Here is a 24,792-nt window from a genome sequence, read left to right as displayed (position 1 = left end):
TTATGTGCGAAATAAAATTTTTACGTTCATTTCAAAACTGACTTTGTTAAAAAATAGTTTCTGTCTTTATAATTTAATATCAGTTATATTATTTTATCAAACTGATTCAGTACTTCTTAGGCCCATTTTATTAGTGTGATTACATAAAATGAACTGAAAAAAGCAAATGAAAAGGTAAGATTGAACTACATAAACTGCATTACAAAAAGGCAAATCTATTGGATATATTTTTCAACACATTTGAGTTACAAATCTACATTTTTGTTTCTGATTATCAAAGTTCTATTCAAGATTCGTAAAAATTTAACCAGACAAAAAAAAAAAAAAAAAAAAAAAAAAAACTATTTAAAAAAAAATGCTACAGCTACATTTTTAAGTTAAAATTATATTTTACATCTAGTAATTATTTCTTTGCAAATAACTACTGTATAATACAATTTTCAGGTTTGTCAGTTTTATGCTTTTGCAATATATTTTTCTTGATATAGTAACAATGTTAGTCACATGGCTAGGTTTTTAAGTGGTGGGTAACTCAAGCAAATTTGTTAGTTGCTTAAATCTTTGTTAACGAACACTCACATTGAAAGGTGATTATATGATATGTGACTTATAGGTTTGTAGTGATTTGGGGTTTTAAAGAAAATCTGAGAATTTTGAGTAATAAAAATTTCAAGAATATTTTTTAGTCTTTTGGAGAACTATGTTTTAAAAATGAACTAACACATAAATAAATAAAAATGATATTGTATTATCTGAAAGTTTTCATTGTTTTGAATTAAATTGCTGTTCATCACTTTTAAGTAATTTTTTCATTTGTTTTCTTGCAATGAATTTCGCTATGATCTGAGAAACTTCTAGGGTATTCCTTGCCATTAAAGTTTTTGAAATTTAATATTCTTAAATACTTTTTTGTTAAAGCTACAAGCAATGGAGCACATGGAGTGTGACTACATAAAATGGTTAGACATGGCTCAATGTCAAGTTGAAGAACTAAGTCTTAATTTACAGAATGTTGAACAAGAGTTGTTGCAAAGCAAAAGTGACTTAGATGCATTACAATGCAAATATTCAACACTTGAAAAGAAATACAGCAGAGCCAAGAAATATATAAAAGAGTTTCAAAAAAGGTAAAGTTTACAGAATTTTTTAAAATTATTCTTTTTTAAAATTTTAAATTTATATTTGTTAATTTTTTTATGATTAAACATATAGCATTCACTATTAACATTTATAAAAATATACTTTTTATGCTAAATTCAATAAAGGTTTTTCTTTTCTTTTTTAAAGAAATTTGTGACCATCTTGTTAAATATCCATTTTAGCTGTGTTTTTTTTATGGATTTTTTTAAAATAAGTAATGGTTTAGCTTTTTTTAATTAAACTCTAATTTTGACTATAGTTTTTATTAATGTATTAATTATTTTACTATTTTATGTAGAGTGAATTATTTAGTTCTGATAATTTTTTCAGAAAGAATTGGTAAAAAAACATTATTTTTTTCCTTGCATTTAGTGCTTAAGTCTTAGAATAAAAATAGTTTTCTTCTTTATTTTGAAATGTCCTAGTTGTTAAGGTCTATTCTCCTCAGAAAATAAAAGTCTATTTTAAAGGCATTATTAATAATTTTTATACACGACGTGCTCAGTGCTTATTAATTATTTTTACAGAGAAAAAGAGCTTATTCAGTGGCAAGAGTATCATGTTCAACAACTGCAAGAGAAAAATCAAGAATATAATGCTTTGGTAAAAGCTCTAAAGGACAGGGTATGATTTACATTGCTTAAAACTATAATCAATAATATATAAATTTTTATAATGACACTTAATTCAATTTAAAATTATTTACTTATTTATCACGTAGATAGCTTATTTTACTTTTAAAATATTTAAAGTGATAAATTAGTTGTATTTTATTGTTATAAAGCTTACTTTAGTTATTTACTTCTGTCGTACTAGAATTTTGATTTATTATAATTTTTTATGGAATAAGATCTTACTGCTTTGTTTCTGTATTTAGGTATTAAAAAATCTTTTTTTTATTATAAATTTGTTGTTAAATTTTAAAAGAAATTTAAAATATTTTTCAGGTAATATTGCTTGAACAGACTCTTGTGGGGACTCAAAAGCAAGCAGGTTTTCCAACTGGTCTTCCTTATAATACACCTTTAAAGCAGATCACTCCACAATGTAGAAATCTTGTCAGCCCACCTAAATTTTTAAGCAAATTTTTCAGTTTTCTCTTTTCACTTTATAATTAATCTTTCATTCCTCGTACTGCTGTATTTTTCTCCCCACCATAGTATTTTCACTGTAGTGCAAGTAATATGATCTTGTAGTATTGCGTAATCATAAAGCTATGATAGGAATTTCGACATCAAAAGATATTTTTAATGTATAGTAAAAGTCTGTTCTATGAACAATTCAGAAAAGTAGCTGAAATCCTTGTTATAACCAAATACATATATTTAATTTTAAAATAGCAATTAAAATGAATTAGACATATTAACCTCTTTTTTTTTGTTTTGAACAATGTAGATTTAAAATATGTATCTAGAGTAGACTGTTTTTGCATATAGACTGTATTCTGAATGACACTGCTTTGCATTTTGGAAAGGGCAGGAATGTATACCACAGGATTGTTTGAACAACAAAATCTAAATTTTAGTAATATAATTGTACCTTTTGAAAACTGCCTCAAGTTTTTGCAAAGTGAAAATAAAATGAAATACACAAACAGTTTTAATGTTAGTGATATAAGTAAATGTTGATTTTAATAGTAAGCTGGCAAGAAGAGAAAAAAGGGGCATTATAGATATGTGATAAAAGAAGTAACTTTCCTTTCTAGTGCATGGTTGCCTTATGAAAATAAGGGGTTAAGATTGTAAGAAAGAAGCTTTTCACTTTTCTCTATCAATACTGGAAATAATTAAGTTTTCTTCTATTTAAACTTTTTGGTATTATATTTCTCGTTTAAACATAAAAATAGATTTCCCTAAAAAATTTGTCATGGGAAGGCTAGTAATTTTTAATTTCTTAAAAACTTTCCAATTTTGTATTTTTAATATTATAATTTTGACAATGACTTGAAAATTTGTCTTAATAGTAGACTTCGTTTAATGTGTTTTTCTTGTTATATTAAACTTTTATTTAATTTTAATAGATTATATTTTACATCAAAATAGGGAAAAAACTATGCAAGGCAACCCAATTATCCTGTGGAAAATTTAGTAAAATGTTCAAATGAATTAGAATTGTAGTCTCTAGTATATTTAATGATTATTCTAAAGCACTTATTATATGTATTATTTTGAGGTTATTTGCTCATCACAGTTAGACATTTTTAGTTAGAAAAGACTAATTTTTTCCCTTTGATTTTGAAATAATTCGATAATAACTATAGCATGACATGTTCTTCAAAAAATAAAATATCGTCCATCTTTTTTCAATTTTTTATTTTTGCAATCAATTTTATTCTATTTTTATTACTGGAAATAGTGAGAAATTTTTTTTATATATGTTAAAATAATTTTTTGCAATAAAATTTTTGAAATTAATGTACTTAGCTAATGTTTTATAATGTGTTTTAGAATGTTATAGTTCTGTTAGAATGTTATAGCTAAAAGTTCAGCTCAGTTATGATTCACTCTGTAACATAGTTGCAGTTATATAACAATGTGTTTCTTTTGATGTAGGAGGTTAAATTTTGAATTCTAAAAATTATTATTTAAGGAATGAAGGAAAAAAAACATTAAATAACTTATTTCAGTATACTAGTTTAGAATAACGAACTATTATGAATCATATTAAAAATATGGCATAATTGAGAATTATACAAGAATTATTCTATGGTAATTGAAATTATACTTAATCAGAATAGAGGTACAATATAGTATTAACTTTTGTGTAATTAGTGTGAAATAAATGTTGCAACTGCCTTTTAATACTAACATGAAGAGATGCAGTCTGAGGTAGGCTAAATAATACCGCCGTATTTAGCAAACTATTTAAACGTTATTGAAAAAAATATCCAGTTTAAAGAAGCAATACTTTATATGTATATTTTTCTTGTGAATGATTTTAATAATTACTAAAATGAAATTTACATCTGATTTCAGAAGGATTGATTATTTTTTTAGAAGTTCAGTGCTTTGATCTGTCTGATGGTGAAACATCAGATTGTGAATTGTAGTCCCCATTTAGTCCGGATGATGAGTATTGTGATAAACGTGCCACATTAGAAAGACGACCAGATTGTGAAATTTTATTTGATACAGCTGTTCCTCACACTAAGCTACTTGATACAAGTGCAGCTAAAGCAAAGGCTGAATTGGCAAACAAAGGCAGTTTAGCTAACAGACAGTCCCCGTCTATTAAGAAGCAATCATTGTCTAATTCTGTAAGTTACGTCTGTAATCAGTATTTTAAATAATTATTTTGTTTTTGAAATATATTTCATTATTCATAATTGTTCATACTTAATTTATCAAATTTCTATTTTTCTGGAGGATACTTTGCTCATTTTTTGTATAGTGTGCCAAAGAAAGAAAATCAACCCGGCTACACTGAATAACTTTTGATCTAATGATCAGATCTTCGCGTTCTTAGACTCTATCTTAGTGGTTCAAGGGATGATTTCAAATATACTATCATTTAGTGAAGATGATATTTTCAGTTACGAAATCAGGCACAAAAATGTATTTCCTCTGAATAAACCTATCTTTTTTTCTCGCAGATTTAGTATTCTGCCACCCTCCCAAATAAAAGGGGTAGCCACATTCTGGGAAATGAGGTCCTAATAGTTTGGTCAGGAGAGTGATTCAAAGTCTGGATCCCCTACTGTTCATTTTATTTATTGCGTATTTCGCCATTTCTCGAGAAATTAAATTGAAAGATTTTTGCAAACAATTATAAAATTAATTTAACTAAAGATAATCCATGCAAAAAATTAATTTAGTAAATATTTATTATTTTTTAATATTTTATTTAAAAGTAGTCAAAAAAAATTTGAAGTGTAAGGTTTAAAATTTTTTACATCATTTTAAAATATCTGATTTTACATGGCAAACTACAAAATTTGAGCACAATCGTTTCAATAATTCCTGAGATTTCGCTCAATTTTGTATTTTGCCAACTAAAATTAGATACTTTATAATGGTGTAAAAAATTTTATACATTACAATTCAAATTTTTTTTTGACTATTATTAAATAAAATAGTGAAAAATATTGCATGGGATTATCTTTAGATGAACAGATTTTATAACTGTATCCAAAAATGTTTCAATACCTTTAAAAAATTCTCGTGATATGGCGGAATATGCAAAAAGTTAAATTAACATTAAGGGGTCAAAAGTTTGGACCGCTGTTCTGACTGAACTATTACGACCATATTTTCCAGAGTGCGGCTACCCCTGCATTTTTTGGATTAGATATCCAAATTTGTTTTAAAAAAAAGTATATTTATTCAGAGAAAGTAAGTTTTTGTGTCTGATTTTGCAACATAAAAATATCGTCTGCACTAAATAATTATCATATTTGAAGTCACCCCCTAGAACCAATAAGATTAAGTCCCAGAATGTGAAGTCATTTAGTTGAAGTTATTCATGGTGGTCTGTTTTCTTTTGTTTTTGTGCACTGCATACTAAGTATATCTTGTTAAACTTCTGTAACATGATCCATCTTAGAGTTCACTTTACTTTATATTTGCTTTAAATTATTCTTTAATATTTTTTAAAATAATTATTTTTGCATTTTATGATTTATTTTTTTCAGTCGCCTGATAGAAATTCTGTCTATGATATCTTCATCAATCCTTAAGAAAGTTTCCAGTAAGTAAAAGTTTTGCTTCATATATTAAACTTTAGATTCACACAAAAAGCACACTTAAAGGCAGCACATACTGAAAAAAATAAAAATTAATGAAAGGAATGGAAACTAGTACAACCTTCTTGTTGTGTACAATAATAAACTTATTCTAATAGTAGTAGTACTTAGATTTTTTTTGTATATCATAAAACAAGTAAACTATAACATATTTAAACAAATAATAATTCCTGTAGTCTTCTGAATTCAAATTTAGTTAATAATGTTTATGATTTTAATAACATTATATTTCTATAATAATTATTATAATTAACATTTAATAATTATTTCAATCAACATGAAAAATTATTTCAAGCAACACGTATATCAGAAAAATACCATTAATTTGTTTTTTTTTGTATAAATATTTTTAAAAAAATTGACTTTTATAAATTTAATGTTTGAGTAATTATTTTGCATTTTCACAACTTTTTGCATTTATTTATTTCAATATTTTCATATTAGGCATTTCTCATTAATTTTGATTTTGAGATTCCTTAAAAAAATTTTTAAAAGTTTAAATTACTATTTTTGCATTAAATCCACTATTTTTAATTCATTCTTAGAATATTACTATCATAATTAACATTTAATAATTATTTCAAGCAACATGAAAAATTATTACAAGCAACACGTATATCAGAAAAATACCATTAATTTGTTGTTTTTTTTTTGTATTATAAAAAAAAAATTTTTTTTGTTTTTTTTTTGTATTTTAAAAAAAATTAACTTTTATAAATTTAATGTTTGAGTAATTATTTTGCATTTTCACAACTTTTTGCATTTATTTATTTCAATATTTTCAGATAAGGCATTTCTCATTAATTTAGATTTTGAGATTCCTTAAAAAAATTTTAAAGTTTAAATTACTATTTTTGCATTAAATCCACTATTTTTAATTCATTCTTAGAATGTTAAAATCATTAGTTTTATTCCATATTCCTTGATAAAAATAATTAACAAGCTAGTAATATCTTATAATTGTCACATTTTTCAACAAAATAACAATATCAAACGCATAATTGGATTTTACTTGATTAAAAACTTCACTTCAAAAGTATACAAATTGGGGATAATATTCGACATTTTTAAGTGCTCAAAAAAAGGTGTCAATTTTCAGGACTTGTCAGTTATTCATATCTTTTATTTCTGAAGTGAATGAGGTTTTTAATCAAGCAATATCTTACCGCTTCAGTTTCTTGGGATTATTATTTAATATAATTGGATTGCGTGAAACGAAATCAATGTATGATAATATAACAGCTTATAAACACACGATTTGGTTATATTAATTTATGATTTACCACATTAATTACTTATTTTATTTAGGAGATTATTAAAAAATCTACTGTAACTTATATTTTACCTTTAATTTTTAAGCTACTTTGATCTATTTTTTAATAATTTAATTTTGTATGGCAGACAGTTTATGCTTACGAATATAATTTTGCCAGTTTATTATTGAGAATATATCGTATTTATGTAATTAAATTAACTCTACACTTTTATGTGACAAATTAGAAAGTTTTTTTTTTTTATATCGAAGTCAACTTAATCATTTGTTGTTATGCTACCTGTTGTTTTTGAGGAACAAGCCTTGTAAAAATCATTTTGTGACATTTTATATGATTTATAAAAAGCATTTTAATATTGCATGGAAATTTCTAAAACCTGGTTACAAATCTTTTTTTTTACTGAAAACTGTTAAAAGTAAATTCTAACCTATTCTTAGGATTTCAGTATTTTCAAAATTTGAATTCCCCCCTCCACATACTATATTTAACCACTAAACTACCTCTACACTTAATAAAAAAAGATATTGATTTTTTAAGGATTTATTCATTACATAAATTACTGCGGATTTATGAAATTTTGTCCATATTATTTGTTGATTAACTTAAAATCATTCCCAGTGAAATATTTTCAATTGAAAAATTTTCAATGGATTTAATTATATTAGGAAATGCTAGTTGTTTACACACATATCTTTGTATTTTTATTTATTATTTGAAATTTATAAATTTAAATCTATGACTTTAGAAAAAGTTTTTTAACACATTAAATGTTATTCAAAGTTTTTGTTGGAAAACTATTACTTTCTTATTTTGAAATATTTAAGAATATTTTTTTATACTTACTCTTTATTTAAATTTTCTTAAATTCTTTTTTATTGGCTTTTTTTAAATCATAATTAGTTGAAAATTGAGTTTTTAAATTGTGTTAGAATAAAACAATTTTTTTAAATGTTATATTTATACTTTCTCACAAGTAATTTGAAACTAAAATATATTGTTAAATGGATGAAGTTTAAACTACTTGAAAATATCACAAATAATATGCCACTAACAGGCATACTGTACTTACTCGGTGTTAGACACAGAATGAAAGAAACACTGAGATGCAGCAGAAAATCTCAAACATGTTATAACAAGAAACAAAGGAGTGGATTAGCAGGGTAGAGAAAGCAAGTTTGCACAAGATAATCAAACAAAAGTAGGTTGAAAAGAAGCAGGTGTGGCAGGGGTATAGCGTCTGTTACAAATTTCTGCTTGACCAGAAGAGGGCGTTGTAATCACTCACTCATTATAATTCTGTAAACACTTATGTGGCAGGCAATGGATTGATTTGGATGGCTCATTGGAGAGCCCCTTTTCGTATCATATATTTTTTATTGTTACTATTATTAAATTTGTTTGTTATTAAATATGGTTTCTTTAATTAATGCACCCATTCACCACTGAATCATTCTGCAACATGGTGCATCGGCCGGGAATATCGCTAAAATAAAAATTGGACTGTACGACAAAAGGTTGTTAGTACAAAGAGGAATTATAATATCGGTGTATAACAACTCCCGATCTTGCAAAACTGGGACATTATTGCATAATTGGACTATTGCATTATTGAATTTGGCACATTATTTGGATTTGGATTGCAAGGTAGGAGACTTTATCACTTATATATTATATATATTACTATTTGAAAATGGATAAGATTAATAAACTTACAGAAATAAGAAGCGGTATAACGAAATTAATTAAAAGAATAAATTTGGAAGAGCAAGCGGAAACTGATACGCCACTTGCAGAACTGCTAGAACTTTTAGAAACTAAAGAACAAATTCTTAAAAAACATGATTCGGATATAGAAGACCTCATTACGGATCCAGAAAAATTTAAAACTGAAATTAAGGTATCAGAAGAGTACGATGAAAAAATTCTTTCAACTAAAATAAAGCTAAAAAGTAAAATTAAAGAAATGAACAAGGAAATAAATCATGTAGCTGAATTAAGTCATAATACTTCTACTGAAACTGTAGAACACACCTTTTCGGCCCTTAAATTACCTAAATTAGAAATTCCTCGTTTTCCTGGTGATTCCAATTTCACGGAGTTCCTTAACTGCTTTAATAGCGCGATAGGTACAAATGATTCCCTTTCTAAAATTGAAAAATTTCAGTACCTAAAATCCCTTCTTTCTCCCCCCGCCTATAATGTTGTTGCTGGATTCGAATTAAACGATAAAAATTACGATTCTTGCATTGAACTATTAAAACAGCGTTATGGTAGAACAGATTTCATTATAAATTCATATATGACTAAATTACTAAATTTGGAGCCGGTTAGAAACTCATCTTACGTTAAAGGTTTGCGTAAACTATATGATGAAATAGAGGTAAACATAAGAAATTTACGCGCTTTAAATGTTACCGAGGGATCATATGGTCATTTATTAAACCCATTGTTATTGAAATTATTGCCCCAAGAATTAGTTTTAGAATTTCATAGGAAACGTGATAAAAACAAAAATTGTGAAGTTTCGGAAATAATGACATTTTTAAGGAACGAGGTCGAGTCTAGAGAAATTTGTGAATCTGTAATGAGTAGCCCCAAAAATTACGAATCTAAACGTACCCCCTTTCAAAATTATCAAAACGGACAAACTTATCAAAAGAATTACTCTAAACCTAAAAACGTAGCAACAGCCTCAACTTTGCATACTCAGTCAAAAAATATTTGTATTTTTTGTGGTTTGGTAAATTCGCATGATTCTGTTGATTGTAAAAAATTGGATGTTGAAACAAAAATTGGTAAACTTATGTCTGACGGACGATGTTGGGTTTGTTTCAAAAGAAACCATTACAGTAAATTATGTAGATCTGGAATTGTATGTAAAATATGTAATTCTAAATACCATCACGAATCAGTTTGTAGGAAAACTCTTAAACCACAAAATTATGTAAATAGAGCTAATGAAACAAAAACGAAAGATTCGGAGAACGATACTAACTCTAATAAATATCAGTCTGACTCAAAAATCAATGTAGAGAATATTTCCGTTTCACACAATAATATATTTTGCAAAGATAAAGCTTTTCTACAAACATGTTCTGTATTAGCTTGTTCGGATAAAAATTCGATTTTGGCAAACGCCATTCTGGATAATGCGTCACATAGGAATTTTATAAGCTCGAAATTAACTAAGGAATTAAAATTAAAACCCGTACGATATGAAAAAATAGCAATTTATTCTTTCGGCCAAACTAAAGCTTGTGAAAAAGAATATCCTATAATCTCCTTAAAGCTCATAAATAAAAGTGATAGTTCTAAGTGGATCGAAATCGATTGCATAGTAACAAATTTTATTACGAATCTAACTTTGAACAAACCAGATGTGCTCTTAATGAATGAGTTAAAAACTAAAGGATATGAACTCGCTGACTCATTTCACACCACGAATTGCGATTTATTGATAGGGAGTGGTATTTTTTGGAGAATTGTTTATAATGAAAGGATGAAATTAAACGAAGATGTAAGTTTAATTAATTCCCATTTCGGATGGTTACTTTCTGGGTATAATAAATTGGGTCATGACTCAGCCGAAAGTTGTGAGAATGTATGCTGAACTATGGACTCTACTTCTATTTTATTTGATCTTAAGCTATTTTGGGAAATAGAAGAGTTTCCGAATGAAAAAATATGTCTTTCAGAAAAGGATAATCTATTGATAAAAAATTTCGAGGATTCTTTGCGATTTAATGGAGAACGTTACGTATGTAAATTAATGTGGAAGGATAATTTAGGCCCTCCTTTGGAAATGGACTCTAATTATGAGGTTGCAAAAAGGCGTTTTGATTCGTTAGAGAATAAATTAAATAAAAATCCCGAAATTTTAGATCAGTATAAACAAATTGTTTCCGAACAAATAAAATGCAATATTGTTGGGAATAGTGTAAATGAAAACTTAAATTCAGGATATTTTATGCCTCATCGTGCAGTAATTAGGAATGACAAAGAAACAAGTCGCGTTCGTATTGTTTACGATTGTAGTAGTAAGGCAAATGAAAATAAAAAATCTTTGAATGATTCTCTTGAATCGGGAATTAATCTTTATCCAAATTTATTGGATATAATTCTTAAATTTCGAGAAAATCAAGTCGCATTTTGCGGAGATTTGGAAAAGGCCTATCATATGATAGAAATTGCGGAAGAGGATAGAAATTATCTAAAATTTTTATGGATTTCGGATGAAACAGATAATTCAAAAAGAATACTTCAATTTAATCGCCTTCCTTTCGGATTAACTACGTCATCATTTGTTCTTGCTTGCGTATTAAAATTTCATATTAGGAAATTTAAGGTAGATCAACCGAATTGTTATGAAATGTTGAATTCTCTATACGTAGATGATTTGTATTATGGTGCTAAAACTATTCAGGATGCGTATCAATTATCTTCGTCGGCAATTGAAATATTACGCGCCGCCGGATTTAATTTAAGGAAATTAAAAACTAATTGTATGGAACTAAATGAACTTTGGCGTAAAAACGGATATGAGGAAAACACTGATTTTGGGCAAGGAGCAGGTTTCTTAGGATTAAAGTGGGATCCTATTGAAGATAAAATTAAATTAGATTTAAAGGAGTTAAGGTTTTCCTTGGAATCAGGAACCACCAAAAGACAAGTGTTGAGAATAATTTCTAAAATTTTTGATCCATGTGGATTCATTAGTCCATTTGTAGTTAGAGCTAAAATAATTATGCAGGAAATTTGGGAGCGAGGGCTAAAATGGGACGAAGACTAAAAGACTGGGGACTAATGGGACGAACTAATGGGACGAAGACTTTTTTTAAAAAGGCAAATAATGAACTGAAAAAATGGTGGAATCAAATTAATGATCCTCAGGTAAAAAATATGTCTGCATCTAAAAATATTGTTTGGAAATTTATGGTAGAAAAAAGTCCATGGTGGGGAGGTTTCTGGGAACGACAGATACGTACTGTTAAAACTTGTTTAAAGAAAATTATTGGTAAATCTTCTCTAACTCTTAAAGAATTAGAAACTGTCTTTTTGGAAATTGAAGCCATTATAAATTCAAGGCCTATTACGTATCTATATAACGAACCCTCAGAACCTTCTCCACTTACACCTTCTCATATTTTAGTTGGTAAAAGATTGATGTCTTTACCTGTTGTTAAGTATAAACTAAATGATTTGATTGTAAATAGAGATTCATTAACTAAAAGGTATAAATACCAACAAACACTATTGGATCATTTCTGGAATCGGTGGAGGAAGGAATATTTACTGCATCTAAGATCTGCTTATATTTCTTCACCACCAGGTAAGATAACATCATTTAAGGTAAATGATATTGTTTTAATCAATGATGAGCGTTATCCCAGAAATATGTGGATGCTGGGAAGAATTTTGGAAGTGTATCAGGGGCGAGATGGGAACATTCTTTCTCTTTTGATAAAAACCCCTAAAGGAGATATAAGACGCTCAGTTCAACTTGTAAGTAATTTAGAAATTAACCCTTAAACAAAATGTTTATTGCAATGTGTAAAATATATATTTTGATTATATGCATATGTTATAATTGATTGTTTTATATTGTTATCTTTATTATTGAACATTCATTTAATTATTATTATTGAGAATTTCTGCTAAGGATAAATTTTTTATATTTCAACTAATATTGTTCTTGAAAAAAATTTGTTTTGCAAATTTATGGTAAGTGAACTCAAAAGAGTTCAGGTGGGGAGTGTTACAAATTTCTGCTTGACCAGAAGAGGGCGTTGTAATCACTCACTCATTATAATTCTGTAAACACTTATGTGGCAGGCAATGGATTGATTTGGATGGCTCATTGGAGAGCCCCTTTTCGTATCATATATTTTTTATTGTTACTATTATTAAATTTGTTTGTTATTAAATATGGTTTCTTTAATTAATGCACCCATTCACCACTGAATCATTCTGCAACAGCGTCATCAATCACACCTTTCAGCCTGTATTTTAAAACTGTAGGTTTTTTTTATTATGGTTTTAATATAGTTATTATATATTTTATATGTCTGTTAATGTGACATTCTCTTTTCTCAATATATAACCTTCCCTTGGATAGTGTCAAAATATTTTTCATGAAATATTTTCATGAAAGAAAAAAAGTTCAAGCATTAGTGGTGAAAAGTGTTCATGAGGCCACTGTTATGTTCCTTATCTTTATTTAACTAAAAAGTATTTATAGTCGTATTTTGTTCATGTAAAAGTCAAACCTTATTATCTTAAATAGTAAAATGAAAATTGTAAAAGTTTTAGAATTTTTTTCTGAGAAAATTCACTATATTATTTCTTTAAACAATATGATCAGTAGCCAAACCGCTGTCTAAATATGATTTTTAAATATGTTATTAAGTTCAAGTTCATTTTTATGAAATGGATATTTTCGCACTTGCATTGTATTTTCAAGATTCTGAAATTCAATTTTTTAAATTAAAATTTATACAAACTGCAATTTAAAATATAACATATATAATTTACAAAAAAAGTATTTTTTAAAAACTAGGTTTTTTTTTTTAATTTTTCACCATTTTTACTTAGTTTTAAAATTTTAATAATTCCATTCAACTTATAGTTAAAGAAGTTTCTTAAATAATAATGATCAATCAAATTAATTAGTGTTTTGCATTCACAGTCTTTCTGGTAATTTAGGATTTTATAAATTTTTGAAAGATTTTTGTCATCACTTTAGGGCAATTTAGCTCAGCATCTTAGACACATAAGAATATCAAAAAACTGCCTACTGATATCAGTTAGTAGAAAATGATGTAGGACTGAATAATATTTACAAACTAGTGAATTTGTTTTAAAAAACATTTCTATAGTTTCTTATCAGCATTCTTCTTATTATTATTTCAAAAAATATTTAACTTGTGGGGTAAAATTATGGTAATTTTTTCCCGGGTCACCACCAAAAAGAAATAAGTCAAGGAATTTTATCATTGTGTAAAATTAGGATAAATGTCAGTATATTCAACTGAAATGCCCAAAATTTCTTGGAAAATGAACAAATATATGTTTGAGGTGCCTTAAGGCTTGATATTTTTTTCCAAAAAAATTGGATTTGTAAAAAACATTTTTTTTTTCAATCTTAAATGGCACATATAAGTATTTAGTAAAATATTTTATGTTTAAGAATAAGGCCTAACTGAAAAATTATGTTATAAATCTTATAATACAAAAATCAGAAAATTCTATAAAATCTGCCGAGATTTTTTTTTTGTTGACAAATTTTATTCAGTTTAACCCGTCCAATCCTGATAAAAACAAATTTAAAATGCATTATTTGCTAAAATGTTAAATTTTTTACTAGCTAATATTAATATTTTCTTTTTAAACAAATGATTTTTATATGCATTTCTTTTGTATGTTTTAGTAAATCAAAGTGCTTCTTCAGATGACATATGCATGTTTGATCAACTTGATTTTAACCACGCCCAAGTAATGACATCACAGTCTTGCGAAGTAATATCTCAATCTTCATTTGAAAGTTATACAAAAGTAGAAACAACCTTTAGTCGTGAAGTTTCTCATTCACAGTCATCATTGTATTCTACATCTAGTCAACAAAATCCATCTGTCAAATCTCAAGGCAACTCATCAGATGTCTCAGTTTCAGATCACTCTGTTACTGCAAACAATGCTGGTAATAACAATGTATTCTTTTATGTTCAGTGGAACCTCTCGGGGTGCGACCTCTCTCCATCCCACAGTAAATTGAGTAATATATTTGCAGAAAATTAAATGCTTTTAATTATTAAAATTTGTTCCAAAAAAAAATAATACCTTTTTTTTAAAAAAATAATTTTTATATCAAAAATAGATTTATCAAAAATAAATAAATAAATAAAATTAAAAAAAATAAGCATTAAAGAAAAATGTTTGTTTAAAAATTTTTTTATATTATTTTATCACGCAATACAAAAGCTCAATTTAAAATTAATTCTAATAACAAAAAATGCTCACAAATGGAAAGTATAAAAAAATTAAATACATATTGAGTAATTTTAATTGAAGAAAATTCATAAGGTTTAAGCTAAAGCCTAAAATAAAAACAAAACTTTATTGTTCAAAATAAGATTCAATAATCATTTGGTAATAAACTTTAGTTATTATTTCTTTTTATTGAATGATTAGATTTTTTATGCAGTAAATATTTTATTTTTTTCCCTTATAAAATCATTTAAGCAACAATAAATTGAGATCAAAATTACAAACAGTGAGCAGTTAAAATTCACGTTTTCTTCCACTTTGCGATAATATTGTATTATAATATTGTATCCTTCAACTTAGTAATAATATTGTAATATAGCTAGGGATGTAACAAATATTATGCTCTTTTGTCAAAAATGTAATTGCAAGAATGATTGGCCGAATATTCAGCAGAGTATTTTTTGGAAAAGTATTTTTCTATTAAGTTCTTTTTTTTGGAATTTGTGTAGACATAATAAAAAATCTGAAATCGTATTTTTAACTCTATTAGACATAGTAGTTTTTTTCACATATTTGTAAAGTTTTAAAATTAATGTGCTTGTAAATTTTTCTGGAAGATTAATAGAAAAATGAAATTTGAAGGATTGAAACTAGATTACTTTATGTTAAACCATACTTTTTCGTACTTCTTCCCCATTTTCTAACTATAGTAAATTTCGTCATTTTTTAGACACTTTTAGTTCAAATAATTGAGATGTTTTTTTTTTGTTTCATCTTGCATGTTTTATTATAGTGTGGCATTTTAACGGAACGTTTCAGTTAGACTATTTGTTTATTGTCAGTTTTTTCCTGTACTGTAATGTATATAAAACGGTAACATAGAAAACTGTGATTTTTAATGTTTGTTTTGGGAACTAAGAATAATTGTTTTCCTAATTTTTTCTTTTGTTCTTTCTAATAGATTTTCATTTAACAGCATTTTTATTATGACACAGCATTTTTTAAAGATCGTTTCCAATAAACTTTATTTTGTAGCAATTTTTTTTTTCTAAAAATGTGGCAATGTGAAAAAGTTAAGTTTTTCGGCATTAGATTTTCATTAACATTTTTTCTCGAAAATCGGAAAACTGAGATTTTCTACTTTAAAATTCCCTTTTGAGAATTAAGATAGATTTTTATTTTCTCTATTTCGCTTTCATATATTATATTTAGTTTTATTGGTGTTTTTATGATAGCACAGCATTCTTAATAGAGTTTCTGATAGGCTTTATTTTTAACTTTGTTTCATGAATAGGTTTTTCCGGAAATATTATTTTTAGCATTGAAATTGCGGTTTAAATGTTGCTATGCTCTTCTTCTTCTTCTTCTTGCTTGAGCTTGTCAGATATGTGGCACCTCTGCACATGTTGCATTTTGTACCATACTCCAAGCCCAATTTTTCCTAGTTCCATTGTCTCGGGTCGCCTACTTTATTAATATAGTCTGACAGTCCCTTAATGGAATTAAGGTGAAGCTCTTTAGGATATGGATTGCCTAAGGTAGTGAGGCGCGTAAGGGCGAGGGCATCACATTCGTATAGGATGTGATGTGCTGATTTTGCTATGCTGCTTTTATATAAATGCACGCTTAGAAATTCATATGTCGTAATAACATAGTAGTAAAAATAATAGGATCAAAATCATGAGGAAAAACATAGAAATAATTATGTAAAAAAAGAAGAAGAAAAAAACTTAAATTTAGAATGAAATAAGCACAAATTAAGCGTGTCAAAAGGACGATAAAAAATTTGAATGCTGTATTAAAAATTTTTGAATTTTTAAAACTACGTGGGAATGCATAGCACAATTGCCCCAAAAATTTTTTGAAAAATAGAAAGAAATAATTGCAATAAAAGATAAAGAATTACTTAGATTTACAATGAAGTCGGCATTAAAAATGTGTGTCAAAAAATGATTATTTAAATAGGAGATTTGAAATTCGCATATGGTAATAATATTGTAATAAAAATACGTGATATTAGAATTTGAAATACGTGATATCTCAACTCGAAAAACGAAAATAACTGCTTAAAAAATCATTTAGGTTTTCATTAACATCGGCACAAAACGTGTAAAAAGGAGATTATTTAATGTTGGGATTCAACTTCAAGATTCATATCACATTAAAAATATCAAGATTTTCATAACTTTATGAAAATACAATGTTTTCACTGCTGAAAAATAACTAGGGATTTTTGAGGAAATTAGCACAAATATAGTGCATCAAAAATTTATTACTTAAATGTGCAATTTGAATCTCAACTGGCGTAATAATATCTACGTAAAAATACAGGATTTTCAAATCATGTGGAAAAGTTTAGAAATTACTGTTTAAATTTTTTTTTTGGATTTCCGATAAAATTGGCTTAAAGAAAGTGCGTTTAATGTGATTATTTAAATTTGTGATTCAACTTCGAAATTCATAATATTTTCGTATTCATACTATCAACATTTTAAAGAAAAACTCCACATATCGGTATTTGTAAGATCGAAAGGTCTCGTTGATTTATGATGAAATTGGTAAAAATAAAGCTGGTCTCAAAAACTGATCACCAAAATTTTAAATTAGCATATCATTATCGTATTAAAACATTGGGTTTCTTTAAACCTTGTGAAATTCCATACAATAACTGCTGAAAATGCGATTTTAGGAATGACATAGAGTTACTATAAAATCTGTGAAAATTAAGGGCGTCAAAAAGTGATGACTCAAAAGTGCGATTTAAAATTTTACACATTCTCTTTTTTTTTTTTTTTTGAATAATTTTTTGAAAATTTCATTTTGTTTAGGATCTCATTTTCTTAAGCTGTGCACCCCTAGTTTTGCAGATACTGCATGTTATATCACACAAAAATCTTCCGTTTCATTACCTGTCATTATTTGTACATTAAATATCCATTTGCAAAATGTCTAATCTCGTTTTGTTCTGAAACTTTGCACTTTTCCCATGTGCAGTCATGCTTTCATAATCTGCTAACCTTCCTTTCCTTTTTTTCCTACTTTGGCTGACTGCTTTTATTTACCACTTCAATTTCAGTACAAAGTGGTAAATAAAAAGTTTTCAAATTCCTTTACAACTGTTTTCAAAAGTTCAAATTTTCCTGTGACTTTACTGCAATCAAGCAGTGACTGTTGGGAAAACTAAGCTTTCATATAATTAGCAGAATTTGAAAATATTAAATTTAATTTGAATTTGTATACAATCATGCATCAGTTTTGGAAAGACAGTTGTAAATAACAGTTTGTTGCTCCCACTGTCCAGCTGGGAGGTGTATACACACGGGAATACAAATACAATCTTAAAGACAAAAATAAATAAATCATGAATCTGTACTTTTCATGACTTTACATGATCATTGTAAAATAACAAGTTTCTGACAAAGAACTATTTTTGTTGATTATATTAGCCACCATAAAAAGATTAATAGGTTTTTCGGTTCGAAAAATGAGGATGGAAAATGAAGCCTGAAATTGAGAATATCGAGCAAAATGCAACACATGAGAGTGCTAAAATTTTTCAAAACTCATCTCAGCAGACGCACATGCGGACTCGCAAGTATTTCATCAAATATGTAAAATGATAGCTGCTTTTATATGCTACTGATTGGAATGGATTGTGGTAAAATGAATTGTTAAAACGTTGTACAGAACAATGCGAAAACTATGCTCTTGCATAATACGTGCCGAAAATAGACATTGTAAAGATAAAAATCTATTTTCGAAAAGGGAATATCAAGCATTTTTTAAAGACACCCAATGAAAAAAACACCTTTAAGGGCTTTTGAAAAACGAAAATCGAATATAAGCACATTTAAGCACTTTCTAAAAATGCTACGCACCATGAGATAGTTGTTTAGAAACTGTTGGTTGTTATAAAAAACATAATTAAAATTTGACGAAAGTTAACAAAAGTTCTGAAAGAGTGTGTTATGCTTGATTCATAACATAATTAATATATATTAATATATATTAATTTGTCAATAGTTAGCACTGATTAGTTAGCGTTCACCCTTATGAGCTGTTAAGACCGACACTTATTAGTTTTCATAATTCCGATTATTAGAACAGATGTTTATCAAGGTATGAGCTGCTAGATTTGAATGAAAACAGAATGGTCTGTTGTTGATGCAAATTCATTGTTTCCACAACAAAAGTTATTCTTTCAGTTTTTGAGTTATCGAAGGTTAATATTTTACGCGTGTGAGGGACATCAAAACAGTTTAAAAAGATGGTACAATTGTGTCTTTTACTTACTTTTTCAAATGATTTTTTTCAAATATTTAAAAAAAAATTTTTTTTCCGGTGATAATTTTGTGTATCGAATATCGCATTCATCACGATGCTCTTTCTTTGGATCTTGGTCCAATGCATGTGACTTTTTATATAGTAATTTTGCTAAATGTTTGATTTCTCTTACTTATATTTCGTTTTAGTCAGATTCTTCAGAAAAAAAAAAGAGACAGGCTGTCAATTTTTATGGAGATGACTTATAGGATATACAATACGTAACTTTATACACTGCCCAGGGTTTTCTTATCTGCTGATGAAACATTTTGCTAAATCTATAAATATGAAGAGATTAAGTGGAAGAAAAATTGAACTGTAGGCCTGAATATAAATTTTTTTTTTAAATCTGAGACACGTCTTAGACTTGGAGGCGATTCTTTCGCTTTCAAACTTCTTCGGACTAAACTTTTAAACTTACTCAAGTGGAAATTTAAATTTAGCTAATCCTTAATGATAAAACTACTCTTCGAATTTTCGAGGGGTAATATTTCTTTATCTTCAGTCCAGAATCATTTTTTCATTCAAGATTAATAATGTTTATTGTGCTCTTGTAAGTAAAAAAAAAATGTCATTTAGCTGCCACCTATGTTTGCGATACCGCAGTGCGTCTACCAATACAAAACAGCAATTCCAATTCACTGGTATGTAAGAAATATTAACTCGATTCTATGTTGGCTTCTATGATTTTCTCGATATGATTTCTAATTTTATTTTTAGGCTCCGAGGACCGTAAGGAACCACCACAATGATCCTTCAATTCATGAGGTAAAGGGCCACTCCGGCCTCGGGCACCCCGACCAACCGACAGAGCTAGTACTGTATGTTGGGGTACCTTTTCATAAATGGATGTTGACATTGTCGATATCACTCTCCCCACATTGGTGACCTGTTCGTCACCGAAACTACCACTTTGTTCTGAACACGCCTTCTTCGCAAGGATCGTCTACATTGAACAGTTGACTTGCTACTTGTGACTGCGACATTATTAACTTTTCTCGCGCTGTTGCTACTCTGTCTCGATCACACACAACGTCGGTCTGTGCATACTTTACTTCAAATGGCAATACAGGAGAGTGAACTTATTACAGCTCTCACGATCAGCCCTCAAAAGTACGGTGACCTTATTACAACTCTCAAGGCTTCTCACGAAACGGAAAGAATCAACTAGTGGTATGTGTTAATTGAATTATACCACAGATAAAACTCTGGTGGGGGAGAATTAGTACCGTAGTATATCTACCACTACAAAATACAATTTGAATTCACTAGTATATAAGTAACTCGTTTCCATGTTGTGATACCTTCTCATAGATGAATACTGACAATTCATTAGCAATATGATTCTCCCCACAATTCTATTGATGTTAAACAATTTTATTCTAAATTTTGCAAATTTTATTCTTAAAGTGTGAAGTTTTTCTGTTGAATATAATATGTATTTTCATTCATTTATTTTCACATTTGTTTCATTTTTAGTCCCATGTATTTGGTTTTTGAAGATTAAGAAGATTTTTGAAGATTATAAATAATTTTGTACACAATTTGCAGCTCATTCGAGAATAAAGGAAGTTATTTATGACATCTGAAATGTTTTTCATTGCTACTTTTATTTCTATAACGAATTTTGTTAGGACTGAAAGTGAAAAGAACTGTCATCAAAAATTTATTATTCACTCAATCTTGCTTGAAAAATTGTTTTTGTGAATGACCTAAAAATAAGTATTCCCAAAATAAAAAAAAAATTTTCTCACAATTTCAACAAAAGGTTTCGATTGGTGAACCTGGGTGAATATTTCCGCAAATGTTCTAACGTTATGAAACGTCATTCATTCTTGTGGTTAGTGGGTCAGAAATTAGCTATAAAATGCATTTGATTAACTTTTTTTGCTGGTTCGGTTAATGAAGTTTTTTCCCCCGCTAAAGTGAGCTAACGAAATGCCAACAAAACCTTCGTGGGCAAACGTTGGATAATTATTTCCTGCAGCTGCCTACTATTGGCCTTCACTATTGTTTACCTTTTAATACATCAGAAGTCGGCAAAAATTTGTTTAGATTTATAACAATAAGGCGCATAAGGTAAAGATTTCTTAAAATGGATCTTCGTTTGAAGTAAAATTCAAACTTGTGTTTTCTAGATCAGAAATAAGCTAAAAGATGCTTTGGCTATAATTTTCTACGATGTGCCAACGTTTAGAAACAGAATTAAAACTTTTGATCAAATCAGAAAATGCTGCTGGTGAAATAAATTTAGATATGGAAGATAATAATTTAACTGTATCTTAATTTGAGAAGTGGTGGCTCTGGAGATAGAGCGCTTGCTTATCAGTGAGGTGAACTGGGTTCAAATCTCAGCGAAGGCTAGTCTATACGAATTACGCTCGCACAGTGCTGACATAAAATATCCTCAGTGGTAGAAAGATCATGGGTTAGTGTTCCCTTGCCATCAGGCTAACTGTGGGAGATTTTCTTATCCATGTAAAGCAAATGCGGGTTAGTTCCATCTGGAAAGTTCTCCACGACGACAAATTTCTCCCAATACTTCATGCAGGAGTTCCCTTGCCTTCTGGATTGGGTTCAAAATTACAAGTTGACGTAGTTGAACAATGTGGTGGTTCAGGAGATAGAGCGTTTGCTTATCAGTGAGGTGAACTAGGTTCAAATCTTAGCGAAGGCTTGTCTATATGAATTACGATCCTGGATCGCACAGACCACAGTGCTGACATAAATTATCCTCAGTGGTAGAAAGATCATGGGTTAGTGTTCCCTTGCCATCAGGCTAACTGTGGGAGATTTTCTTATCCATGTAAAGCAAATGCGGGTTAGTTCCATCTGGAAAGTTCTCCACGACGACAAATTTCTCCCAATACTTCATGAAGGAGTTCTCTTGCCTTCTGGATTGGGTTCAAAATTACAAGTTGACGTAGTTGAACAATGTGGTGGTTCAGGAGATAGAGCGTTTGCTTATCAGTGAGGTGAACTAGGTTCAAATCTTAGCGAAGGCTTGTCTATATGAATTACGATCCTGGATCGCACAGACCACAGTGCTGACATAAATTATCCTCAGTGGTAGACAGATCATGGGTTAGTGTTCCCTTGCCATCAGGCTAACTGTGGGAGATTTTCTTATCCATGTAAAGCAAATGCGGGTTAGTTCCATCTGGAAAGTTCTCCACGACGACAAATTTCTCCCAATACTTCATGAAGGAGTTCTCTTGCCTTCTGGATTGGGTTCAAAATTACAAGTTGACGTAGTTGAACAATGTGGTGGTTCAGGAGATAGAGCGTTTGCTTATCAGTGAGGTGAACTAGGTTCAAATCTTAGCGAAGGCTTGTCTATATGAATTACGATCCTGGATCGCACAGACCACAGTGCTGACATAAATTATCCTCAGTGGTAGACAGATCATGGGTTAGTGTTCCCTTGCCATCAGGCTAACTGTGGGAGATTTTCTTATCCATGTAAAGCAAATGCGGGTTAGTTCCATCTGGAAAGTTCTCCACGACGACAAATTTCTCCCAATACTTCATGAAGGAGTTCCCTTGCCTTCTGGATTGGGTTCAAAATTACAAGTTGACGTAGTTGAACAATGTGGTGGTTCAGGAGATAGAGCGTTTGCTTATCAGTGAGGTGAACTAGGTTCAAATCTTAGCGAAGGCTTGTCTATATGAATTACGATCCTGGATCGCACAGACCACAGTGCTGACATAAATTATCCTCAGTGGTAGACAGATCATGGGTTAGTGTTCCCTTGCCATCAGGCTAACTGTGGGAGATTTTCTTATCCATGTAAAGCAAATGCGGGTTAGTTCCATCTGGAAAGTTCTCCACGACGACAAATTTCTCCCAATACTTCATGAAGGAGTTCCCTTGCCTTCTGGATTGGGTTCAAAATTACAAGTTGACGTAGTTGAACAATGTGGTGGTTCAGGAGATAGAGCGTTTGCTTATCAGTGAGGTGAACTAGGTTCAAATCTTAGCGAAGGCTTGTCTATATGAATTACGATCCTGGATCGCACAGACCACAGTGCTGACATAAATTATCCTCAGTGGTAGACAGATCATGGGTTAGTGTTCCCTTGCCATCAGGCTAACTGTGGGAGATTTTCTTATCCATGTAAAGCAAATGCGGGTTAGTTCCATCTGGAAAGTTCTCCACGACGGCAAATTTCTCCCAATACTTCATGAAGGAGTTCTCTTGCCTTCTGGATTGGGTTCAAAATTACAAGTTGACGTAGTTGAACAATGTGGTGGTTCAGGAGATAGAGCGTTTGCTTATCAGTGAGGTGAACTAGGTTCAAATCTTAGCGAAGGCTTGTCTATATGAATTACGATCCTGGATCGCACAGACCACAGTGCTGACATAAATTATCCTCAGTGGTAGACAGATCATGGGTTAGTGTTCCCTTGCCATCAGGCTAACTGTGGGAGATTTTCTTATCTATGTAAAGCAAATGCGGGTTAGTTCCATCTGGAAAGTTCTCCACGACGACAAATTTCTCCCAATACTTCATGAAGGAGTTCTCTTCCCTTCTGGATTGGGTTCAAAATTACAAGTTGACGTAGTTGAACAATGTGGTGGTTCAGGAGATAGAGCGTTTGCTTATCAGTGAGGTGAACTAGGTTCAAATCTTAGCGAAGGCTTGTCTATATGAATTACGATCCTGGATCGCACAGACCACAGTGCTGACATAAATTATCCTCAGTGGTAGACAGATCATGGGTTAGTGTTCCCTTGCCATCAGGCTAACTGTGGGAGATTTTCTTATCCATGTAAAGCAAATGCGGGTTAGTTCCATCTGGAAAGTTCTCCACGACGACAAATTTCTCCCAATACTTCATGAAGGAGTTCCCTTGCCTTCTGGATTGGGTTCAAAATTACAAGTTGACGTAGTTGAACAATGTGGTGGTTCAGGAGATAGAGCGTTTGCTTATCAGTGAGGTGAACTAGGTTCAAATCTTAGCGAAGGCTTGTCTATATGAATTACGATCCTGGATCGCACAGACCACAGTGCTGACATAAATTATCCTCAGTGGTAGACAGATCATGGGTTAGTGTTCCCTTGCCATCAGGCTAACTGTGGGAGATTTTCTTATCCATGTAAAGCAAATGCGGGTTAGTTCCATCTGGAAAGTTCTCCACGACGACAAATTTCTCCCAATACTTCATGAAGGAGTTCTCTTGCCTTCTGGATTGGGTTCAAAATTACAAGTTGACGTAGTTGAACAATGTGGTGGTTCAGGAGATAGAGCGTTTGCTTATCAGTGAGGTGAACTAGGTTCAAATCTTAGCGAAGGCTTGTCTATATGAATTACGATCCTGGATCGCA

At 29.6% G+C, this 24,792-nt stretch overlaps 1 protein-coding gene across 4 annotated transcripts; it reads left to right on the top strand.

Moving 5' to 3' along the window:
• Window positions 1-4,256: 4,256 nt before the first annotated feature.
• Window positions 4,257-21,052, top strand: LOC147816705 (uncharacterized). 4 transcript variants are annotated; one of them, XM_087150396.1, is made up of 4 exons: window positions 4,257-4,396; window positions 5,771-5,826; window positions 14,582-14,851; window positions 20,182-21,043. In XM_087150396.1, the coding sequence occupies exons 2-4, from the start codon at window positions 5,793-5,795 to the stop codon at window positions 20,211-20,213; spliced, it is 336 nt and encodes a 111-aa protein (XP_087006522.1). In that variant the 5' UTR covers window positions 4,257-4,396; window positions 5,771-5,792; the 3' UTR covers window positions 20,214-21,043. The 4 variants fall into 4 exon arrangements, 3 of the variants coding, with proteins under 3 accessions (XP_087006522.1, XP_087006529.1, XP_087006528.1); XM_087150403.1 differs by lacking the exons at window positions 4,257-4,396; window positions 5,771-5,826 and adding an exon at window positions 8,174-8,799 and having other exon boundaries at window positions 20,182-21,052; XM_087150402.1 differs by lacking the exons at window positions 4,257-4,396; window positions 5,771-5,826 and adding an exon at window positions 12,381-13,169 and having other exon boundaries at window positions 20,182-21,037.
• The last annotated feature ends 3,740 nt before the right edge of the window (window positions 21,053-24,792 follow it).

This window comes from Parasteatoda tepidariorum, chromosome 1 (assembly GCF_982258835.1).
Source record: "Parasteatoda tepidariorum strain Cologne lab strain chromosome 1, Ptep-v5.0, whole genome shotgun sequence".
NCBI classification, from domain to species: Eukaryota; Metazoa; Arthropoda; class Arachnida; order Araneae; family Theridiidae; genus Parasteatoda; species Parasteatoda tepidariorum.
Note: the sequence above shows the minus strand (reverse complement) of the source record. Positions and strands in the feature narration are given on the sequence as shown.

Bases quoted from the DNA above. Each gene is read 5' to 3' on its own strand.
- LOC147816705 (XM_087150396.1), top strand. From the start codon at position 5,793: ATGATATCTTCATCAATCCTTAAGAAAGTTTCCA. The intron at 5,827-14,581 runs GTAAGTAAAAGT...TGTATGTTTTAG, and splicing joins AATCCTTAAGAAAGTTTCCA to TAAATCAAAGTGCTTCTTCA. The intron at 14,852-20,181 runs GTAATAACAATG...TTTTATTTTTAG, and splicing joins TGTTACTGCAAACAATGCTG to GCTCCGAGGACCGTAAGGAA.